We start from the raw sequence: 18,117 nt of genomic DNA on the forward strand, positions 1-18,117 counted from the left end.
GCTTGTCCAGGAACAAGACAGGCAGCGTTGCTGCAGTTACCCCGTACATGACTACTGAGCCTGGCAGGAGCACTGAAGGCTGGGTTGTGGCATTTGGGAATTGCACTAAAGGAAATGGACGGAAAGGAGATACAGAGTTTGGGCAGTCCCAGGGTTAGTGCTGTTGCCTTTTAAAATGCCTTAGGCTTCACCTGACAAGCTCTGAGTGTTTTTCCCCATTCACTGATATTTTTCTCCTGTTAATACAGGTTTCTCTGGAACGATTCCATTTCCATCCAAGCTCATTTATATTATTGTGCTACACAAACCCTGGGGGAATGGCCGGGCAGTTGGGTGATACGCGAACCTCGCCACTCCATTTTTGTGGCAGCTCCAGTAAAGTCTAGAGCTGAAACAACCACACAGCATTGCTGCTTCCCATGGGGGAGGACAAGGAGGCTTGGCGAGTAAGTCAGCTAAAAGAAGAGAGAGCCCACGACACCCAAGTCCTTCCCCAGCGGCCGCCTCACCCCCGGCGGCCCGGAGGGCGGCAGGGCGCTGACCTGCACCGAGCTGAGGGGACCGAGAGGCCGCGGCGGCGCTGAGGGCCCCGCCGGCCGAGGGGAGCGGTGCCGCCTCACGGCGGCCGCCGGCCCGACGCCGTTGCCAAGGAGACGGCCGCGGCGGCGATGGCTGCCGCCGAGGCGAGCGGGGACCCAGCCGCGGCCCCCGAGCCATCGGCGTCCTCCTGCTCCTCAGGTGAGTGCCCCGGGCTGCCGAGGGTCGCAGCCGCCGCCGCTGCCGGACGTGGCGGCGAGAGGGCGGAGGGGCTCGGGCCGCCCTCCCCGGCGCTGCGGAGCGGCTGGGGCAGAGCCGGCGGGCCGGGAGGGCTGAGCGCAGCCTCGCAGGGCACGGACGCGCTGCACATCGCTCCCCTCACGGCCCGCACCTCTCGCCGCTGGCATTTACCTCAGTTTGGGTGTCTGCACGGCCAGACCAGCGCGTCCTTGGCTGGAAACCTTGTCTGGGTCATCATCGGCTCTCCAGCATCCTCCCTTCCAGCAGTTTCTCTCCAGTTAAAGCCAGTCTCCTCTACAGGCTGCCCGTTCCTCTGAGTGGGCAGTCCAGGGAAAATAAACCAACCCCTGCTGCTCACCCTGTGCCTTGTTCCTGGGCGCAGCAGCACCTCATCCCCGACTGCACAGCACTCCAGAGGCTTCCCTGGAGCCCCGCTGGGCTCCTGCCTGAGGAGCCACACCCCTACCTAGCCCCTGTCCCTGCAGGTGTTGCTCACAAAGCTGATTGCCAGGTGCTGGCAAATAGGGCTCCATTACAGCCCAGTTTCGATGGATACTGAGGTGACTGGAAGTTGCAAGGCAAGCTGAAGACAAAAAGATGCACATCTTTTCATCCAAGCCAGCCATAACCTCGGAACTGCCTTAACAGAACTCAGGACTGGGCCCTGTTTCCCAAAGGACTGGATTTGTGCTGAGATCTTCACACGACATTGAAACCTGCTCAGTTCAGACCTAAGTGCCCATCACTGTGCTCGGCTGTGCCTCAGCCCAAGGCAAGGAATTACTGGAGAATTAACACCAAAAAAACCACAGTGTTATAGGCTATTCATGACATTGGAATTCAGTTTTAGGAAGATTTTGCTGCATCACTCCTATTAAACATTAGTCACAGCCAAAAATCCAGTGCAATTATTCACATAAAGCTGTAAATATAGCATGGCACTGTTACCATATTGGTTCCTTTTATACTGGCATATAGGGCTCGTGCTTATCTCTGTGCTCAGTGTGCAAAGGACTGAATTTAGAAAGTGCTCAGCTATTTTCTCCCACTAAAGATAAAACATATGAAAATTTTGTTTACTGGTTTGTGAATAGTGATAATTAAAGGGATGTTTTCAACTGGAAATGTTGAAACTGACAAACGTTGCAAACTTTTAAGGCGGAGTCACAAGTGCTTCCATCAGCAGTCAGGCAGCAGACTTTGACTGGGAGACAGGGAATGAGATCACTGGCCACCAGAACTTCCCTCTCTATCAATCTACCTCCATCACATCTTGGAAAGCTTTGTGGGAAAACAGGAATCCAACTGAAATAATTTTCTTAATGCCAGGTGCACTGAGAAAAGGATTAATCTGGATTTGAAATGAGTTCACGCTCTCCAACTAGCAGAATGAAGGTAGTGAGTCTGTTGATGTTTGTCAACAGATAAAATTGTTGTTAAGCAAATGTTACAGGCTTGGGATTTGTGGTTATGGCTTCACAAAGCCTTCCCCAGAGCATGACTGTCTTGAAGCCACACTAACCCTGATTTTCCATTAAACCATCTGTTATAGGTGAAATGATAAAAAAAACTATGAAGTACATAGGGTTGTTAGTATTTACTTAATGAAAATTGACATGATGCTGCAGTTTTCATTTTAAAAGCCTTTTTCTCTTGCTTATTACTTTACACGACCCTGGCTAGAGTTTCTTATATCCCACCTGTCTTTCTTTGATGCTGTCACTTTAGAAACTTCTAATAAAACTTGATCCAGTCACTTTCAACAAATGCTGCAAAGAAATAATAACTGTAACAGTTAAAATGTTATGGTTGTTTTCGTGTAAATTGTTGGGTCTTAATGCTTTGAAGCAAAGACTTAAAACTGGGTAAGGATTCAGTGGTGGCTGAATGTGATAACAACAGACTTCACTATTGCAATAAAAATAATTTCACTTCTGCTCATGTCAATAATTTTATTGCTGCATGTGAAATATTAAAATAATACTGTGATAAGCAGCTCAAAAGCACCAGAAATATCTGATCAGGACTAAAATGGTACTCAATTGTGCAGTACACTGTGAGCAAAAATGAAAGTGTGCAGTAAGTATAAGGTGTGCCATCAGTCTCATGTCCAGTGTGGGGCAGAGGTTATAGGTAGCAAGTATTTCAAGCAGTCTCCAAGATAATCAATGAAATAAATCCAAATCCATATGTATAGAATTTTATATCAATTTTTTCATGTTTGTTCATTGAAGGTTAGTTACTAACAAGTTTTTAGTGCAGTTGTGCTCATTGCTAGTTCATGAGTTCTACTCATTTTATGGCATTATTAACCTATGTCCAAGGAGAATATAACTTCTTTGGTGTTTGCTGCTTCAGGGGGAGATAGAAAGGAAGAAAAAACAAGTTTTCATCCTAAATAAGTTCCTGAAAAATGCTGTGCAAAATCCAGGTACAAATCATTAATAACAGTGGGAAGAAAGTTTTTTGGAAGTAAACCCAAGTTCCTTACTGCTGCAGGATGGTGGGAAGTGGAACACAAGCATAAGAGAACATTTAAGCTTGTCAGTTCCATCTAAGTATCTTTAAAAACATTTCTTTTGCTGAATTTCAGTGGTGTAAGTCCTGTAAGAGCCTTCCCTGCAGAACCTTCCTACCCCTGCAGGGTTTGCATCACAACACTTCCCTGCACTCTGTAGCCAGAAGAAAACTTCCTGGATTGAGGATTTGCTCAGAAATTGCTTCAGGCTCTAAAAGCCAGGCTCTGTGGTGACTTCAGTGTTCACTTCTAGCAGGGCATTACTCTGAAGTACCCTTATTTCTCAGCTCTAAGCTTTAGGACTACAGGGTTGCTATAGGTGTAACTCCTGTCAGCAGGATAAAAATCTCTGCATTTATTCCCTTTCACTGGACAAAATGCCATAGGAAGCACAACATGGTAGGGATGATAACAAACAAGCCACAGGTGACAGATTTAAGTTATTGCTACCTAAAGATTTAATTGTTTGATGTAAGAATATACTTGTTTATGATCAGAATGAGGGTTATGTAAGACCTAAACAGAAAAGGATTTAAGTAATGCCATGTTTAAATGGAGAACGTCTGAGAGCAGCTGACCTATTCAGACCAGATTGCATTGCAAAGATAAAGTATTTGCATTTTAGTACCCACTTAAGCACTTCTGCAAGGGAGAAGCTTCTAATAACAACACCTTCACCCAGCATAGCTGGATGCACCAGGAAAGAGCTGAGGGCCTTGTCTGGCAAGGAAAGCAAGAGGGACAGTTCTCAGAAATCTGCCAACAAATTGACCCAATCTCTGTTCCAAAACTAGGCTGGACACAGAACTTCAAAAGAAATGAAAGGCAATAGCTATAGAAACTACAACTGGCAAGTTGTACCTGTGGTACAAAAATTACCTCTCTGTCCATTCCCAACATGATTCACCTTCAGTAATCTTTTTATACTTTTCCGGCAATTTTCTCTCAGGCTTTCTTCCTAGAATGGGAGGTCTTGCCTCACAAAGTCTGTTGGAATCATGCATCCTTTTGCATCTCTCTCTGCAATCTCCCCTTCTCACAGACATCCACAAAGCACCCAGCAGCAGCCAGGCAGATGCTGAGTGGTCTCATTTACAGACTACACTGCAATAAGTAAGAAACCCAAACAATCCCATCCCCAAGTATCCTCTAACAGATTTTCCTTCATCTTTTTGTGTTGCATGTCCTGTAAGAGTTCTGGAGGACAGGCTGACCCAAGGCTTGCTGAAGCTGACAGGAAGCTTCCCATCCACTTAGGAAAGCTTCAGAAATGGTCCCTACAATGTCTGACCCTTCCTGACCCTCCAGCCATGAGTGCTGATACTAGCTAAAAGACGTTAAAAACCTAAAAGAAAAAAACTGAAAAACATCTAGAATTGAGGCAAGTGCAAAGTCCTGCACTGATTTTTTTTTAAGAAGCTTGTGATGTGTGACCTGGAAGAACCTTTTCCCAGACCAGTGCCCTGCTATCTGCATATTTTTTTCTCCTAGGGTTTTGTTGCAGAGAAATTTGACTTACTCTTTTATGTACATAGCCTCATAGCCTAGCAGAAAGTTCATGCATCAGCTGCCAAAAAAAAAAAAAAAAAGGGGGTGGGGGAAGGTGTTCTCAAGCACTGATGAGGTGATGTTAGTATAAATTTTACTATAAATTTTATGTTTCAGCAAGTGCAGAGGACATGGTGTCTTGTTTTTTCCCCCGTTGAAAATAACAGATGAACAGCCTCCCCTTAGGCTTCCAAGTAATTGTAGATTATAACAGTTCCTTGAATGGAAAGCAGTTACCCTACAGCTTCTTAACTTAATTTTCTCCTTGAATGAGACCTCTTCAGAACAGTTGGATGACTAGAAAGAAAAATTTTGTAAGGTGCCACTTGGGTTGATATGGTCTCTATATGTGCTGCCCACAGTAAAAGATAAATTAGTTCAAAACTTAGTGTTCTGTCCAAGTAAAGTGGATATTTTCATGCTGTGAGTATGGTCTGATTCCTGATTTTAAATGGCATGTCATTATAATCTCCTCTGTGATATTACATTTTCTTTTTTGTCCATGCAGAAAGTACTTCCCTGAAAGAAGTCAATCTTCCCTATCCTGAGAGGCTACCAGTAGACAAAAGGCTTCTAAACTTACAGATCTATAAACTTCTTCAGTGTGTTCACGAGAAAGACAAGAAGCAAATAGAAAATCTGATCCAGAAAGGATTCCCAGATCTCATTAATTACACAGAGCCCAAGGAAGGATATAGTGCCTTTCACGTGGCTTCCATGAAAAATGACATTGAAATGTGCCGCTTCCTGCTGGAACATGGAGCTCATCCAAATGTCCATGACAACATGGGACGCACTCCAGCCATGAAGGCAGCTGAGCTAGGTTATGAGGTGATTTTGGAATTATTAGCAAAAGCTAATGCAGATATGACTGCTGTGGATAATGAAGGGAAAGGTGAGTGAGAAGGAAGTGCCATAAAGAAATCCCTTAACTCTGTGGCACACTTTCTACACGTGATGTGTCCCCCCTGTGGAGAGGAACTGTGGGTTCTGAAGGTTCTGAGTGAATGAGGTTATCCTTACAGCCCAACAGAAGCTGTTGGCCATAACAGCTTCTGTTGGGCTGTAATTCTCCCCAAAGAGTCTAGGCATTAAATCGTAAGTCGCCCCAGTGCAGAGCTGGGAGGTAACTTATAACTGAGACTCACATTCCTCCCATGGCCTGTGACATACTGAGCTCTGGTTTTCTCCTCAATTAAAGTCTCTGAAGTAGAAGTCTTTTTTGCATGGATACACCGTCAGTGAAGGGGTCTCTGCTGTAGATTGGTCAGCTGTGAAGCTCACAGCCTCACAGCACTTCTGGTAATTTCCTTTTGCACCCTAATCCTCACTGGTTTCCTTTGCAGGTATTTTGTTTTACTGCCTTTCACCTACAGGACGCCACTCCCACTGCCTGCAAATTGCTTTGGAATATGGTGCAGATGTCAACAACTGTACCACTGCTGGGAGGTCTGTGCTTCTACAAGCCTGTGAGCAAGCTCATGAGGTTAAAGAAATGTGCCTGATTTTCTTGGAGAAAGGTGCAAGTCCCCATGCAAAAGACCCGGTATGAGCATTTCTGTAACTAAGGACAGATACAGGAGTATAGAGCAGAGTACATGACCTTAAATCCTCTCATTACAATAATAAAGCAGTGAAAATTGCTTAACTAAGTGGCCATACCCCTTTCCCTCTTCCGTGCCACCCTTTTTTTGGAGGAGACAGATTTAAATCTTCGTTTCGATTTTTGTAGGTTTAGAGTGCAAATATTTCCCCAAACTTAGATGTAACTGAGTCAGCTGTTAGAAGATGCATTTTGCTGTACTTCAGTGGAGCAGTGCTGATTTGTATTTGCCTTGATGTGTTCTTAGATTTTCAGAGTTGAAATAATATTCACTAAAAGGTAAGTCTATTAGGGAAAATCAGATGAGCAATCAAGGCAGGAACAAGGCATAAGAAACTTTTTTCTCTTTTGTACATCTTAATCATTTATTTGTTTGCTTCCTTAGTTTAACAAAGACCTGAAAGACTGAAGCTCTGTGATGTTGATAAATCAAGAAGCTCGGGCTTACCTTTAGAGTTATCCAAAGCAAACATCCATTATTATCTAGGAAAAGACATCAATGTATTAGAGTGTGAACTTTTCATCACAGAACCATAGTGAAATTCCCTGGTTGTTTTGCCTTCCCCATAGTACTCCCCAGCCATAATCTCCTTATGCTCCTGCTTTCATAAGCTGAGGTGGTATTTTGTGTTAGATGTTGTAAATATGCATGAGAAGATACCCACAGAATACAGGATTCCTTAACTACAGAATTGATTTTCATGGGCATTATTCAATGGACTCAAACTTTCAATGTACCTTGTGTTGCTGGGATCTCACTGCTCTCTCTTAGCAGCACTATGAGTAGATTCTGAAAGCTTATGTGCAAGTATCTTTGAAACTATTAGGCTTGTCGTTTGTTCACAGAAATAGCTAAAAGGAGACTTCCAGTTTTATGCTAGCTTGGAACAGCCAGGTCCCGCTGCTGTTCCCACACGGAATAAACTGGGGGTTGTTCTCTCGCTCCCCTGCAGGCCACGGGCCGCACGGCCGTGATGGAAGCTGCACGGGAAGGTGCTGCCGAGGTGGTGCTGGCTCTGCTTCAGAGGGGAGCCGATGTGAACCTGTTCGACTTTGAAAGACACAGTGCTGCACATTTTGCAGCCAAAGGAGGCTTTCTTGAGGTATTAACATTTGTGGTGTCAAAGCATTGCTGCAAAGCCAAAGCTGGGCAGGTTTTTTGTTGTTACAGGGTTTTGCTTTGGGTTTTTGGAGTGTGTTTTTGTTGGGGTTTTTTTGAGTCCATTATCTCAGCTGATCAAAGCATAATGATCAGTAATAAAAAACATAATCTTTTTAAATATCAAAGGGATTTCAGCAGTGATAGATAGGCCAGATAGGGGCTCACAGTGAGCTAACAAGAAGATTCTCCTTGGTGTCTGAAACAACACAAAGTTTCTGTTTCATCAGTTAAATAATCATAGTACTATAGAAAACATTAATGTTATATGTGCATTGACCAGCTGGACATGGGAGAGAACTTCATTATTAGAATGGGAATGTAAGATACTGCATTTATTTGTAAATCCATCTCAAATTTTCACATGTTAAGAACAGACAAGATTTTTGGTGGGACTCTGTTTGTTTTTCTAGATTCTGACGATTATTTCAGGTTATGGTGCAGACTTGAAACTGATTGCTATGAATGGTAACACACCACTTCATTACGCTGCAGAGGGAGGATTTACAGATTGCTGCAGGTATATAGGACAAAGAGGTATATTAAAACTAAATTACTTCACAGCTATTATCTGTATTCTATGTCTGTGCTAAAGGAAAGATTTCATTTGGGTGTCTTTGAAGGATTTGACCCTTGGGTACCCTGTGGCAAAATTCTCCCTCAGAAGGGGCTAACAGAGGCTCTTATGTGGATGAGAAAACATTTCTCAAAGAAAGCAGCAGAAGCACCAGGTGTTGGACAGTATTAAGTGCTTCCAGGTTTAGTTGGGTTTAGATGTATTGTATTGAAACTTCCAATAGAAAATAAATTTTTGATTTGATGATCACTTAAAAAAAATTGCTGTACAGTCATGAGGAAAACTTCATGCCCATGGATATTGAAACATGCCCTGAAGCAGATCCTTTCCTGACTTGATCAGATGATCATGGCACTTCAAGCTTTGATCCAAGAGGACCATGCAAAATCCCACATTCTGTTATTGGGATCAAGCTAGTGATCCATTGCCAATTTGGGGTACAGAAATAAGTGACACTTTAATATTACTTTGCTTCTTAACCTTGCTCACCACTCCAAGTAAAATTGAACTTTTCTCTTTTTATACATATTCATGAGTGGATAAATAAACAGAGCATGGGTTATTCAATGCTTCTCCCTTTGGGAAAAAAATATGGACATGTAGCTGACCTTCCAGCCTGGGATCAATGATGTGGTTCCACCTACCACTGCTATGTATATAAAGTAGTAGGCCTGTGGCAATGAGTTGTCTGTGTATTATAAGTTTATTATATTACATAATTAGTAATTCCACTGCAGTATTAGCCAAACTGTATCCATATTTCTAGGCTGTGATCCTACATGGTCAAACCTGGCAAATCTGACCCCAAGGGATGTTGCCAAGAGTGGTGGGTTTAAAGCAGCAGCAGCAGTATTGCGCAAAGCTGAAAAAGCCTTTAAAAAGCCAGATGAGATCCTTGCCTGGTACCTGAAGGTGTACGACTGGTCCTTGCAGCATGAGGATGCCATCCGCAAAGAGTTTGAGATTGATGAAGAAGGAGATGGGATGGTATCCAGAAATGATTTTATGTCAGTCATTCAGAAGCAGTGGGGCACTGTGGATGAGGAACAAATAGAAATTCTTGCTAAAAAGCATGAAGTATCTACTGATAGGATCAGCCTTGATGATTTTTTTAAAGGCTCTAAATATTTGCAGAAAACCTTTCTGCTATCATCCTTTGGGCCCAAAGCAAAGAAGAAGAAGAAACCACAGAAAAAAAAAGGCAAAAAAGGCCTCCCTGTGCCAGTTTGTGTAATCCCAAAGAGTGAACGTCCGCTTAGGGAAGATGGCTTCCCTACCTACATGGTTGAGGCTGTCCCAAACATTCCTGAAGAGCAGCGTTTCAAACAGGCCCTCCAATCTGCCCATCCCGTGCTTGATGACCGTGCCTGGTACGTAGAGGAGCCAAGGAAAACCCTCATGGATATCAACTACCTGGTCAGAGAAGGAGACTTTGTGTCTCTGCAGAAAGCCTTCGACGAGGGTGTGCCAGTAGACATAAAAGATAAATATTACAAAACACCTTTGATGGTTGCATGTGCAAGTGGCAACATAGTTCTTGTGGAATTTCTTCTGGAAAAGGGGTAAGATAATTTCAATTTAACTGTTATTTTGGGAAGGCTTTCAAAAGCATAAATATCTAGTAAATATTTGGATGCAAAAAACTATGGTTTGTTTTCTGCTTATGTAGCATTTAATATTAAAGTTAGTTCCCTAGGATCTCAAGTCACAGGGCCTAAGTTTAGTATTTTTCATATTTTAGTAGCATGGAAATGAAAGCAACCAAGAAAGAAGTTCCCCAGGTCTGAAATTTGTGGTGTCTGGGCTGTTGACATTTAGTCAGCAGCAGAGTTCAATCCTGTATCTCAAGTAGTGCATCCTCATAAGTGACCTCTCAAAACTGGGAAATTATTTTGGGGAAATCTGACTCACAGGACTTGCCCGAAATCATCAAGGCAATCCTGGACTTTCCGGTTCCATGTGCCTGGTTTAAACCTTCACTTTCCTCTGCAGCTGAGGCAGGCTGAAACAGCAGGATTTACATCAGAAGCCCTTGCTACTAATTAGCCAGCTCCTCATCTTAGAAGTGCTTCAGCAATTCTGTAGCCTGCAGACACACTTGTGAAAAATCTAAATGACAGCTTAAAAATGAAAGCAATTTCAGAAAGATTCAGTCATACTTGTGAAATAGCATAATCTCTTATTGTCATACTGCTGTGGTCCTACAATCCTTCACATAAACGCTTAAATGAACATTTTTCAAAGATATTATGTTAACTCTGTTCTCTTTCCTATACATACATAGAATTCATGTTAATATCTCAGGGAAAGGGGCTGTAGTCATTGCTCTGGCTCCTGCAAAGACTAACAGCACATGGATCTTTCCACACCCTGGTAATTACACTGACATTCCTAGAGCATATGGAAAATTGGGTAATGTGTATATCCAGGTTTTCTGAAGATAAAGATGTAGGAGCTACCAAATTAATCCACCAGATTAATCTCTACTCCTTTTACCAAGCCTCCATAGAAGCACTGGAATCACAACAATATTTAACAATAAGACCTAGACCTAGAAACAGTAACTTAGATTGAAAAAATAGTACCAGTTTTAAGATTTTTTCAATTGACAGAAATGAAAATGGGGAGAAAAGTTGTCCATAGCATTTAGATTTGCATGTCTCAGTATCATGCATTTGCAGTTTAGCATGGGCATTCAAATACCTTTTACACTATAACCTTTTCAGTACAAAACCACAAATCCATAATGAATACAAAACAAAACATTTATCCAGATAAATGTTTAACATTTATTATGTTTAAAATTAAATTGGTGGTATCTACTTTCTGTCTTCCTCCAGAAAGAATTAGAAGTAAATGAAATTTGGTTTGATGGGAGATTCTATGCTTGATGGGCAGAAAATGCAGAAGAATTTTTAAATCAGTGCTGCATCGTCCCTGTTCCCATTGATTAGTTTATTTTTGATAGGATGAAGTTAGGAAGAAGGGTTCAGGGGCAGAGAGAGTGTGAGTGTAAGCAAAGAGATTGGGTTGAGAGAGAAAGTGAAACCACGAAAGGAGCTTATTTTAATGAGAATTAAAACAAATAAAAACTGCATACAAATAAACCATAACAGCTTAGTGACTGACAAATAAGACAGATAAATGTGGTAGTTCGGGGGAATTTACCGTGCTAAGATCTCATCAAAGATAAAATTCTGAAAAAGATTAAAAATTTAAAGAAGGAAAGAAGAAGAGATGAATCTGTACTTTTATTTAGACAATCATCTGACCTGAAGAGCAAACAACTATCTCTGGAAGCAGCTTCCTTCATAATTTTTCCTCTTTCTCCCTTCCTACTTGTCTTTTGGGAAGACAGCAGCTTTTTGTCCACCCAGTAAGTGGGACAGTGTCCCTAACTCCTTCAGGACCTCTAGGGCTGATAATGCTTTTCCTCTCATTCAAAGGCAGCCTATTGCAAGGATCTCCTGTGAACTAGTCCTTGCTTTCTCCAGAGCATCCCAGTTTTAATTTGGGAGCAGAAACAGATCCTAGCCCAACAGCACAGTAGCTGAATAGTTTTTCGATGCTCAGATTCCCAAGGCAGACCTTCTGTACCTCATTTGTCGAAGGGAGAAGCCAATGCAGAGAAATGAAGCAGGCAGGAGGCAGCAACATTAAAAGGAAAGGTGAACACTTCCCCCTTGTGCAGGCAAGCTCTGCAGTGTTGCCACGTGTCCTGTAGCACCTGTTCTTGGCTCAGAAGTGAACTTTTTGAGTTCCTTGATCTGCTTTCTGCCATTCTCAGTGAAGCCGGAGCACAAACACTAGCAGCCTTTTACAGGACTAAGGTGTTTGAATGCCTGGGTTTTTTCCTGTAGCCATGAAAAGCTCCATGTGAAGAAAACTCATGGCTTAGGAGGGGTCATGAGCAGCACCCAGGCACACTTACAATTACTATTCCATGACAAGTTCAGAGACTCAAATGGGTTCAGAATAGCAATATGAAAATAGCTATTTACATTGAATATGCCATTGCAGTGGGCAGTTCCAGCTGACTGCACTTGGAGCTGGGGCTGTTACTGTAGATACTCAACAGCTTCAGCTGCCACAACCACTCTTACCCTGTGCAGGGCTGATGTAAATGCAACAGACAACTTCCTGTGGACTCCTCTGCATCATGCCTGCTATAATGGACACCTGGATATCACCGAGGTGCTGGTGAAGGCTGGAGCAGCTGTGAATGCCCCTGCAATAGGCGATGCCACCCCGCTGATGAGAGCCATTGAGGCCTGCAGGCTGGACATGGTCTATTTCTTAATCACTGCAGGTGCTGATGTCCAAGCTATAAACAGCAATGGTAAATAGCAATGTTTCCAAAACAGGCTGTTTCTTCATCAAAAACAGCTGGAGCACTTTGAGAACTGTTCTGCATTTAGCGTTGCTGTCAGGATTGGGATGAAGGTAACAGGTTCAGTTAGTTTACTCCAGTCTGGAATCATTATTGAAAAAAATGCTTTCTTGGGCTTTGCATATCTAGAAAATGAAGTAACATGATTAATTACTGAATTCAGAAGACTATTACTCCTCACAAGATACATACAGAGTTACAAGTGGCTTTAATGAAAACATTCTATCTAGTTATTATTATTTGAGGGAAAATTAGATTTCAGTTGTGGCCCAGAGTATAGTCTGCCACTCATTTAAGTGATATATTTTAAGGCACAAGCAGCCCTGGTTAAAAAAACTTCCTTGCTGCTCTACATGTAGATATAACTCTTGAGAAAAAAAATAAATAGAAAACCAAATCTGAGCTGGTACTGAAGTGTTACCTCCTCACAGCAGATCCCTCCTTCAGCATTATTTCCACTGTCTCCAGAGTAATTTAGAAGTTCACATGCATCACCTTTCAAGCTCTTGCTCTAACATAGGAAGCAGCATTGCTACACTATGAGAGTTTCCTTGCCAAAATGCCTAGTAGTGAAACCCTGCTTGTAGAAGGGATGTGTATTCCTTATTTCTTAAATCATGTGGAGTTCTGATTCACACAGCAGTTCAGTCTCACAGATACTTTACAGCCAGAGTCTCATAAGAACCAGGACAGATTTTTTTTCCTTCATTAAACACTGAAGCTGATCGTTTCCATCAGGGGGCTTTCCCTTGCCAGCCACAGAGCAAGCACAGGCAGAAGGAGATGGGCAGCACAGTACAAGATTATGAATGCAGACCATCTCCTAGTGCTAAATGCTCTCAGCTCTCAGAGATCAAAATGACAACCTGCAGAACCAGTGTATTAAGCTGCAAATGGCAGAACATTAAGAACAAAGCAAGCAATACAAGAATTCCTGCAATATTCCTGGAAAATGAGTTTCAAGGCTCATTTCTGCCAGGTCTTATTTCTGCAAGCAGTGCTGATGACTGCTGGTCCTCACAGCAATGTCAGGCACACTGCTGGCACATGGGGATGGGTAATAAAACACTGGCCATATTAAATTCAGTTGATTGTCCAGTTGCAATAACCAAGTGCCAAAGTTAATTTTCATGGTTTACACAGATACTTATTTTTTAAAATACAGGAAAGAGTGTTCTTGATCTTGCGCAAGTATTTGAAGATGCTACAATAATTGAACTGCTCGAAAATCAATTGCAAATTTTGGCAGAAGAACAAGAAAAAGAAGAAACAAAGCCAGCAAAAGGTGGGAAGCCAAAATCAGCAGAGCTACCGAAGCCTGTGAAAAAAGAGGTATGAGAGATGGTAACAAAGGACTGATTTACTAACAGTTAGCAGAGAGCTTCTTTATTTCCTTTCTTTGCCATCCATTTCTCTCTAACGCTGTAACTCAGGCAGGTCTATTAAAGCGAGTATTTTCAGATGTCCGTACTTGTTCTTGTGAGAATTAGAACTTGTTCATTGGTTGAAATTTGTCTTGCTAATTATACGAACTTCATGTCTTCCCCAGACACATATCAGAATGATGTCCTGTATCACTGACAGGACACAGAAAAATGATTTCTTTTTCCCTCCTCCTGAAGTGTATGCTCATCCAGGTCTGTTATGGTAAATACTGAACAACTGGTAACCATAATTTCTTAAAGGAAGAACCTCTTTTTTCACAAGAGCAATACCCTTCAAACTGGTTAAAAGGTTTTTTGTTGTCCTAGTTGAACTCCCTGAGACAATACCAGGCTTGCTAACTTCCTATTTTCCATCTTGTCCAATATCCTCCCTCTTCCACTATTTACCTGAGTCCTGTTTCTCAAATCCCACACTGATGTTTGCCTGTTTTATTTCTAAATGCTTTTCCTGCACCTTCTGGGAGTCTTGGGCACCTCAGCATTGCCCTATTCCCAAGCTGGCACCAGCCTTGGTGACCAGATCCGGGTTCTCCTATTGCGGATGAGACCTTCCTGATTCACCAGTGGTACTTTTAGTCACATCCAGGATGCTATTTAGGGAGAAGATACAATTGTATAGCTGGAGGTGTCCTTCAGCTGCCCTGGGCAGTGCAGTAAATACGTCCCAGTAGCTAAATGTTGGCATCCCCCTTGCACAGAGGTTTTGAGTGTCAGGGAGAGCAGAGGACTTTCAGAGGCAGGAGGATGACAACCTTAGGTGTTTGTTTATTCCTCACTTGGAAGAGGATGGGTTCACCAGTGGTACAAGGTGACTGTCTTGGGAGTCATAAAGAGGAGTTAGTGTTTTAGTGCCCAAGGAGGAGAGGTGACTTTTACCTTTCAAAAGGTTGGCTCTTGCAATTTTTGATTTTAAAATATCAACTTTGAGAAAAACAGATTCTAAAGAGATTAAGAAAAATACTCTCCCAGCAAACATTGTAGCAGAGTATCAGAAGATGCAGGATGCATGCCTTGCTTCTGAACATGATGTATTGGTATAATTGGTACCTTCTTCCCCTTCAGTCTTCAGATGGATCTCAGCCATCTGAGGAAGAACCTGTTCCTGAAAAGACAAAGCGTTCCCGTAAGGACAGTTCTGCTTATTGGAAATCTTTGGCCACAAGAGAAAACAAAAATGACATCTCCTTCAGACCCAGAAAAGTACGTACAGCAGCAAAACATGAGTGCAGTTCCATGGTAATGTAAAGGTATTCCTTGCTGAGATCAAAACCCAGAACAATCCAATGACATTTCCACCATTCAACTAGCTTAGAAATGACGTGACACAGCCTGGAGAGGTTGCCACCAAACAAGAAAAGAATATGTTAAAGAGTTAATGGATGCATATTCTATAATAACACAAAGATATATATATATATATATATGTATGTATGTATAAAACAAATATTTGTGGAAATCAAGCTCTTATCAGATTTTAAAATTGGATTAAAGTGCAGCCACAGTAAAATAAAAATGCAATTACATTTATGACACATATTTTTATACTCCTGCTTTTAAAAGATAGGAGTCTATTTGCATGGGATGGGCACCAACTTTTTTCAGTGACAGTTACTGAACTAGATGGACACAGCACACTAAATATTTCCTACCTAGAGCTGGAATAGTGGAAATACAACTTTTCTGTCTTGTTAATACATGCTTAGAAATAACTGAGAAACAGAACAACATAATCAAAGCGAGGTAATATTTTTTCTCCTTAAAAAGGAAAATAACACCACTGCTGGCTGAACAGTTGTGTTTGGAGTTTGTTTATCATCTCCTTAACCCTGATTTATGCTAGTTTCTACAATGGTCTCAGAAGACTGAGGCTACATAGCTGATGACTCTATAGCTAATTACTATTTTCCACTCTGAGGATCATAAGGCTGAGTCAGTAATTTTAAATAATTACCTTAAGATCGTATTTCCCACATTATCTGTAATCGGAGTCCATGGCATGATATAGATTGGAAGTGACAACAAGAGAACGCTCTGTTTATACACACACAAATTGTTGACCTCTGCTCTGCTGGGAGGCCACATTGCTTCTTTTCTATGTCTCATAGTGGAAAGGAGCGCTAGAACATGTCTCTCTTTGGCTAACAGTATCTTCTTAGTGCTTCTGTTGCAAAAGGCCCATTCAAATTAACTACACATACCTGTATTTTGTAGATATGGAGCCCTGATGCCACAGCAATGCAGCTTGCAGAAAAGCGAGAATTGCTCTGTGAACGTGCTGCTCTTTGTGGGCACATGGAAGATTTTACAACCCTCTTCAATAGAAAATTTAAGAAATAAGCACAGCACCTGGAGAAAGCTACTTCAGCACAAGTTTTGAGAAGACAAAGATGTAAAAGGCTACTCCTTTACAAGGAAGGAATCGTGCAGTGCTCAGTAAATATATCTCAGTTACCATAAAAGAAAATCATGTCAAGTTTTTCCTCTATAGATTATGTTGCATACACATAGTCTTCTGTTGAGGGCTTAGTCTCAAAAAAGATTTATCTTCATGTGATTCTAAGTCTTGGAGCTGACTCAGTATACTTCCTAGAATAGCCACTATTGTGACACACACGTCCTTTGTAAAGGTGTGGCTTTATAAGGCTTTCTTCACCCCAACACAAAACTTCTTCTTGGAAGATACATTACCCTTCTACTTTAGATATATAGATATGAAGATAGCATTCAGTAATTAGCTAAGTCAGCAATGTTCTGAGTTGCCTGTAGAGGCAATAGAGAGTTCAGAATTTACAGCCAGGACTATCACAGTGCCTAGTGTACTTCTTTAATGTTCTCCCATTCATTTGCCAAAGTGCATGTGAGACCTGAAACTGCTTCCACCCCAGCAGGCTCATATTGTTTTCCTTCTGATTTTCTGAAAGGATAATAATCTTGATATAATAATCTGTAATCCATTTGCCATGTCTCCCACAGGTTGTTGTTATCTCTCAGATGAAAGGGGGGTCTCATAAGGGGTGCTGATGGAGACCTGCACTGCAGAGCTCCAGCCACTGAGATCATCAAGTCCAGCCTTTGACCACTGTGTCACCCAGACCACGGCACTGAGTGCCACATCAAGTCTTTCCTTACACACATCCAGGGACGGTGACTCCACCACCTCCCTGAGGAGTCCATGCCAATATTAACCCTTTCTATGAAGAAATTCCTCCTAATGTCCAACCTGAATATGTATCTCTTCATCCTCCAGGAAATTTTTCCTAAGCTTTTCCAATTTGCCAGAGGGGGTTATTAACAAACACTGTTCTGGGGCATCCAAAATTGACATCACATCCATTGTTCCAAATTTTTTGCCTCTATCTTCTTTCTAAGAGATTTATCTTGCTCCATCACCTCCTGAAGGACCAATTGAAGCAACTGATTCATGTCCCATTCCCTCCGAACCACTTCTGGTTCAGCAGCTCCCTGTGAGCATTCCTGAGAGCTGCAAAGCTTTCACCAATAATGACTGTCTGAGGTTTGTCCTGACTTCTCCTGAAGAAGAACATTCCAGTAGGTCTGGACCCCACCGATCACTCCACCAGAGCCAAGGGTGCCTGTCTGTGATGGCAGTTTAACATTGTGACCCACCTCTGCAGCTGGGTAACTGAGGTTCTTGTTAACAGATCCCTCGGGGGCAATCAGAGTGAAACCACACTGAATGACCAGTGTGTGATTTTTATCTGCCAGCATAAAACTTCTGCTGGCTGTAGATGATTGTAAATAACAAAAATAGTAGAGCTGCAGTTAAGTCATAGAAGGCAGCGTGGGCAAGGAGCCCGTGAACAATCGTAAATGAAACTGCATCTCTGAAAGAAGGAGAAGCAAAGGGGCAATTTGCTGAACAGTACCCATCAAAATAAAATCAAGCAGCAGTCAGAAATTATACTGTAAGGTAAAACTGTGTTTCTGGCAGAGATCTGTCATGGAGATTACCTAGGATAGTTCACAGCCTTCACATGTCCAATGAGGATTTTCCTAGTTCTTAGTACAAGGTTGAGGAGCACACTGTTCCCTGTGGAATCCTCTACTACCTGTGTCAGGAAGGGATCATCAAAGCTTTC

The 18,117-nt window shown here is 42.2% G+C and overlaps 2 protein-coding genes across 2 annotated transcripts in view; one reads left to right on the top strand and one right to left on the bottom strand.

Annotated features, from left to right (window-relative positions):
* The window catches only part of PAK5 (p21 (RAC1) activated kinase 5), a 159,582-nt gene extending 158,490 nt beyond the window's left edge, over positions 1 to 1,092 (bottom strand). Inside the window, exon 1 of the mRNA XM_030268801.4 lies at positions 949 to 1,092. The gene's annotated coding sequence lies outside the window, so the exon portion shown is untranslated. The remainder of the gene's footprint in view (positions 1 to 948) is intronic.
* Positions 13 to 16,481, top strand: ANKEF1 (ankyrin repeat and EF-hand domain containing 1). The gene is made up of 10 exons (XM_041715359.2): positions 13 to 738; positions 5,352 to 5,738; positions 6,190 to 6,389; positions 7,400 to 7,549; positions 8,019 to 8,142; positions 8,949 to 9,744; positions 12,295 to 12,521; positions 13,738 to 13,904; positions 15,080 to 15,217; positions 16,229 to 16,481. Exons 1-10 carry the CDS (start codon positions 669 to 671, stop codon positions 16,352 to 16,354), a joined length of 2,385 nt encoding a protein of 794 aa, XP_041571293.2. The 5' UTR covers positions 13 to 668; the 3' UTR covers positions 16,355 to 16,481.
* Positions 16,482 to 18,117: the final 1,636 nt, after the last annotated feature.

This window comes from Taeniopygia guttata, chromosome 3 (assembly GCF_048771995.1).
Source record: "Taeniopygia guttata chromosome 3, bTaeGut7.mat, whole genome shotgun sequence".
Lineage (NCBI taxonomy): Eukaryota > Metazoa > Chordata > Aves > Passeriformes > Estrildidae > Taeniopygia > Taeniopygia guttata.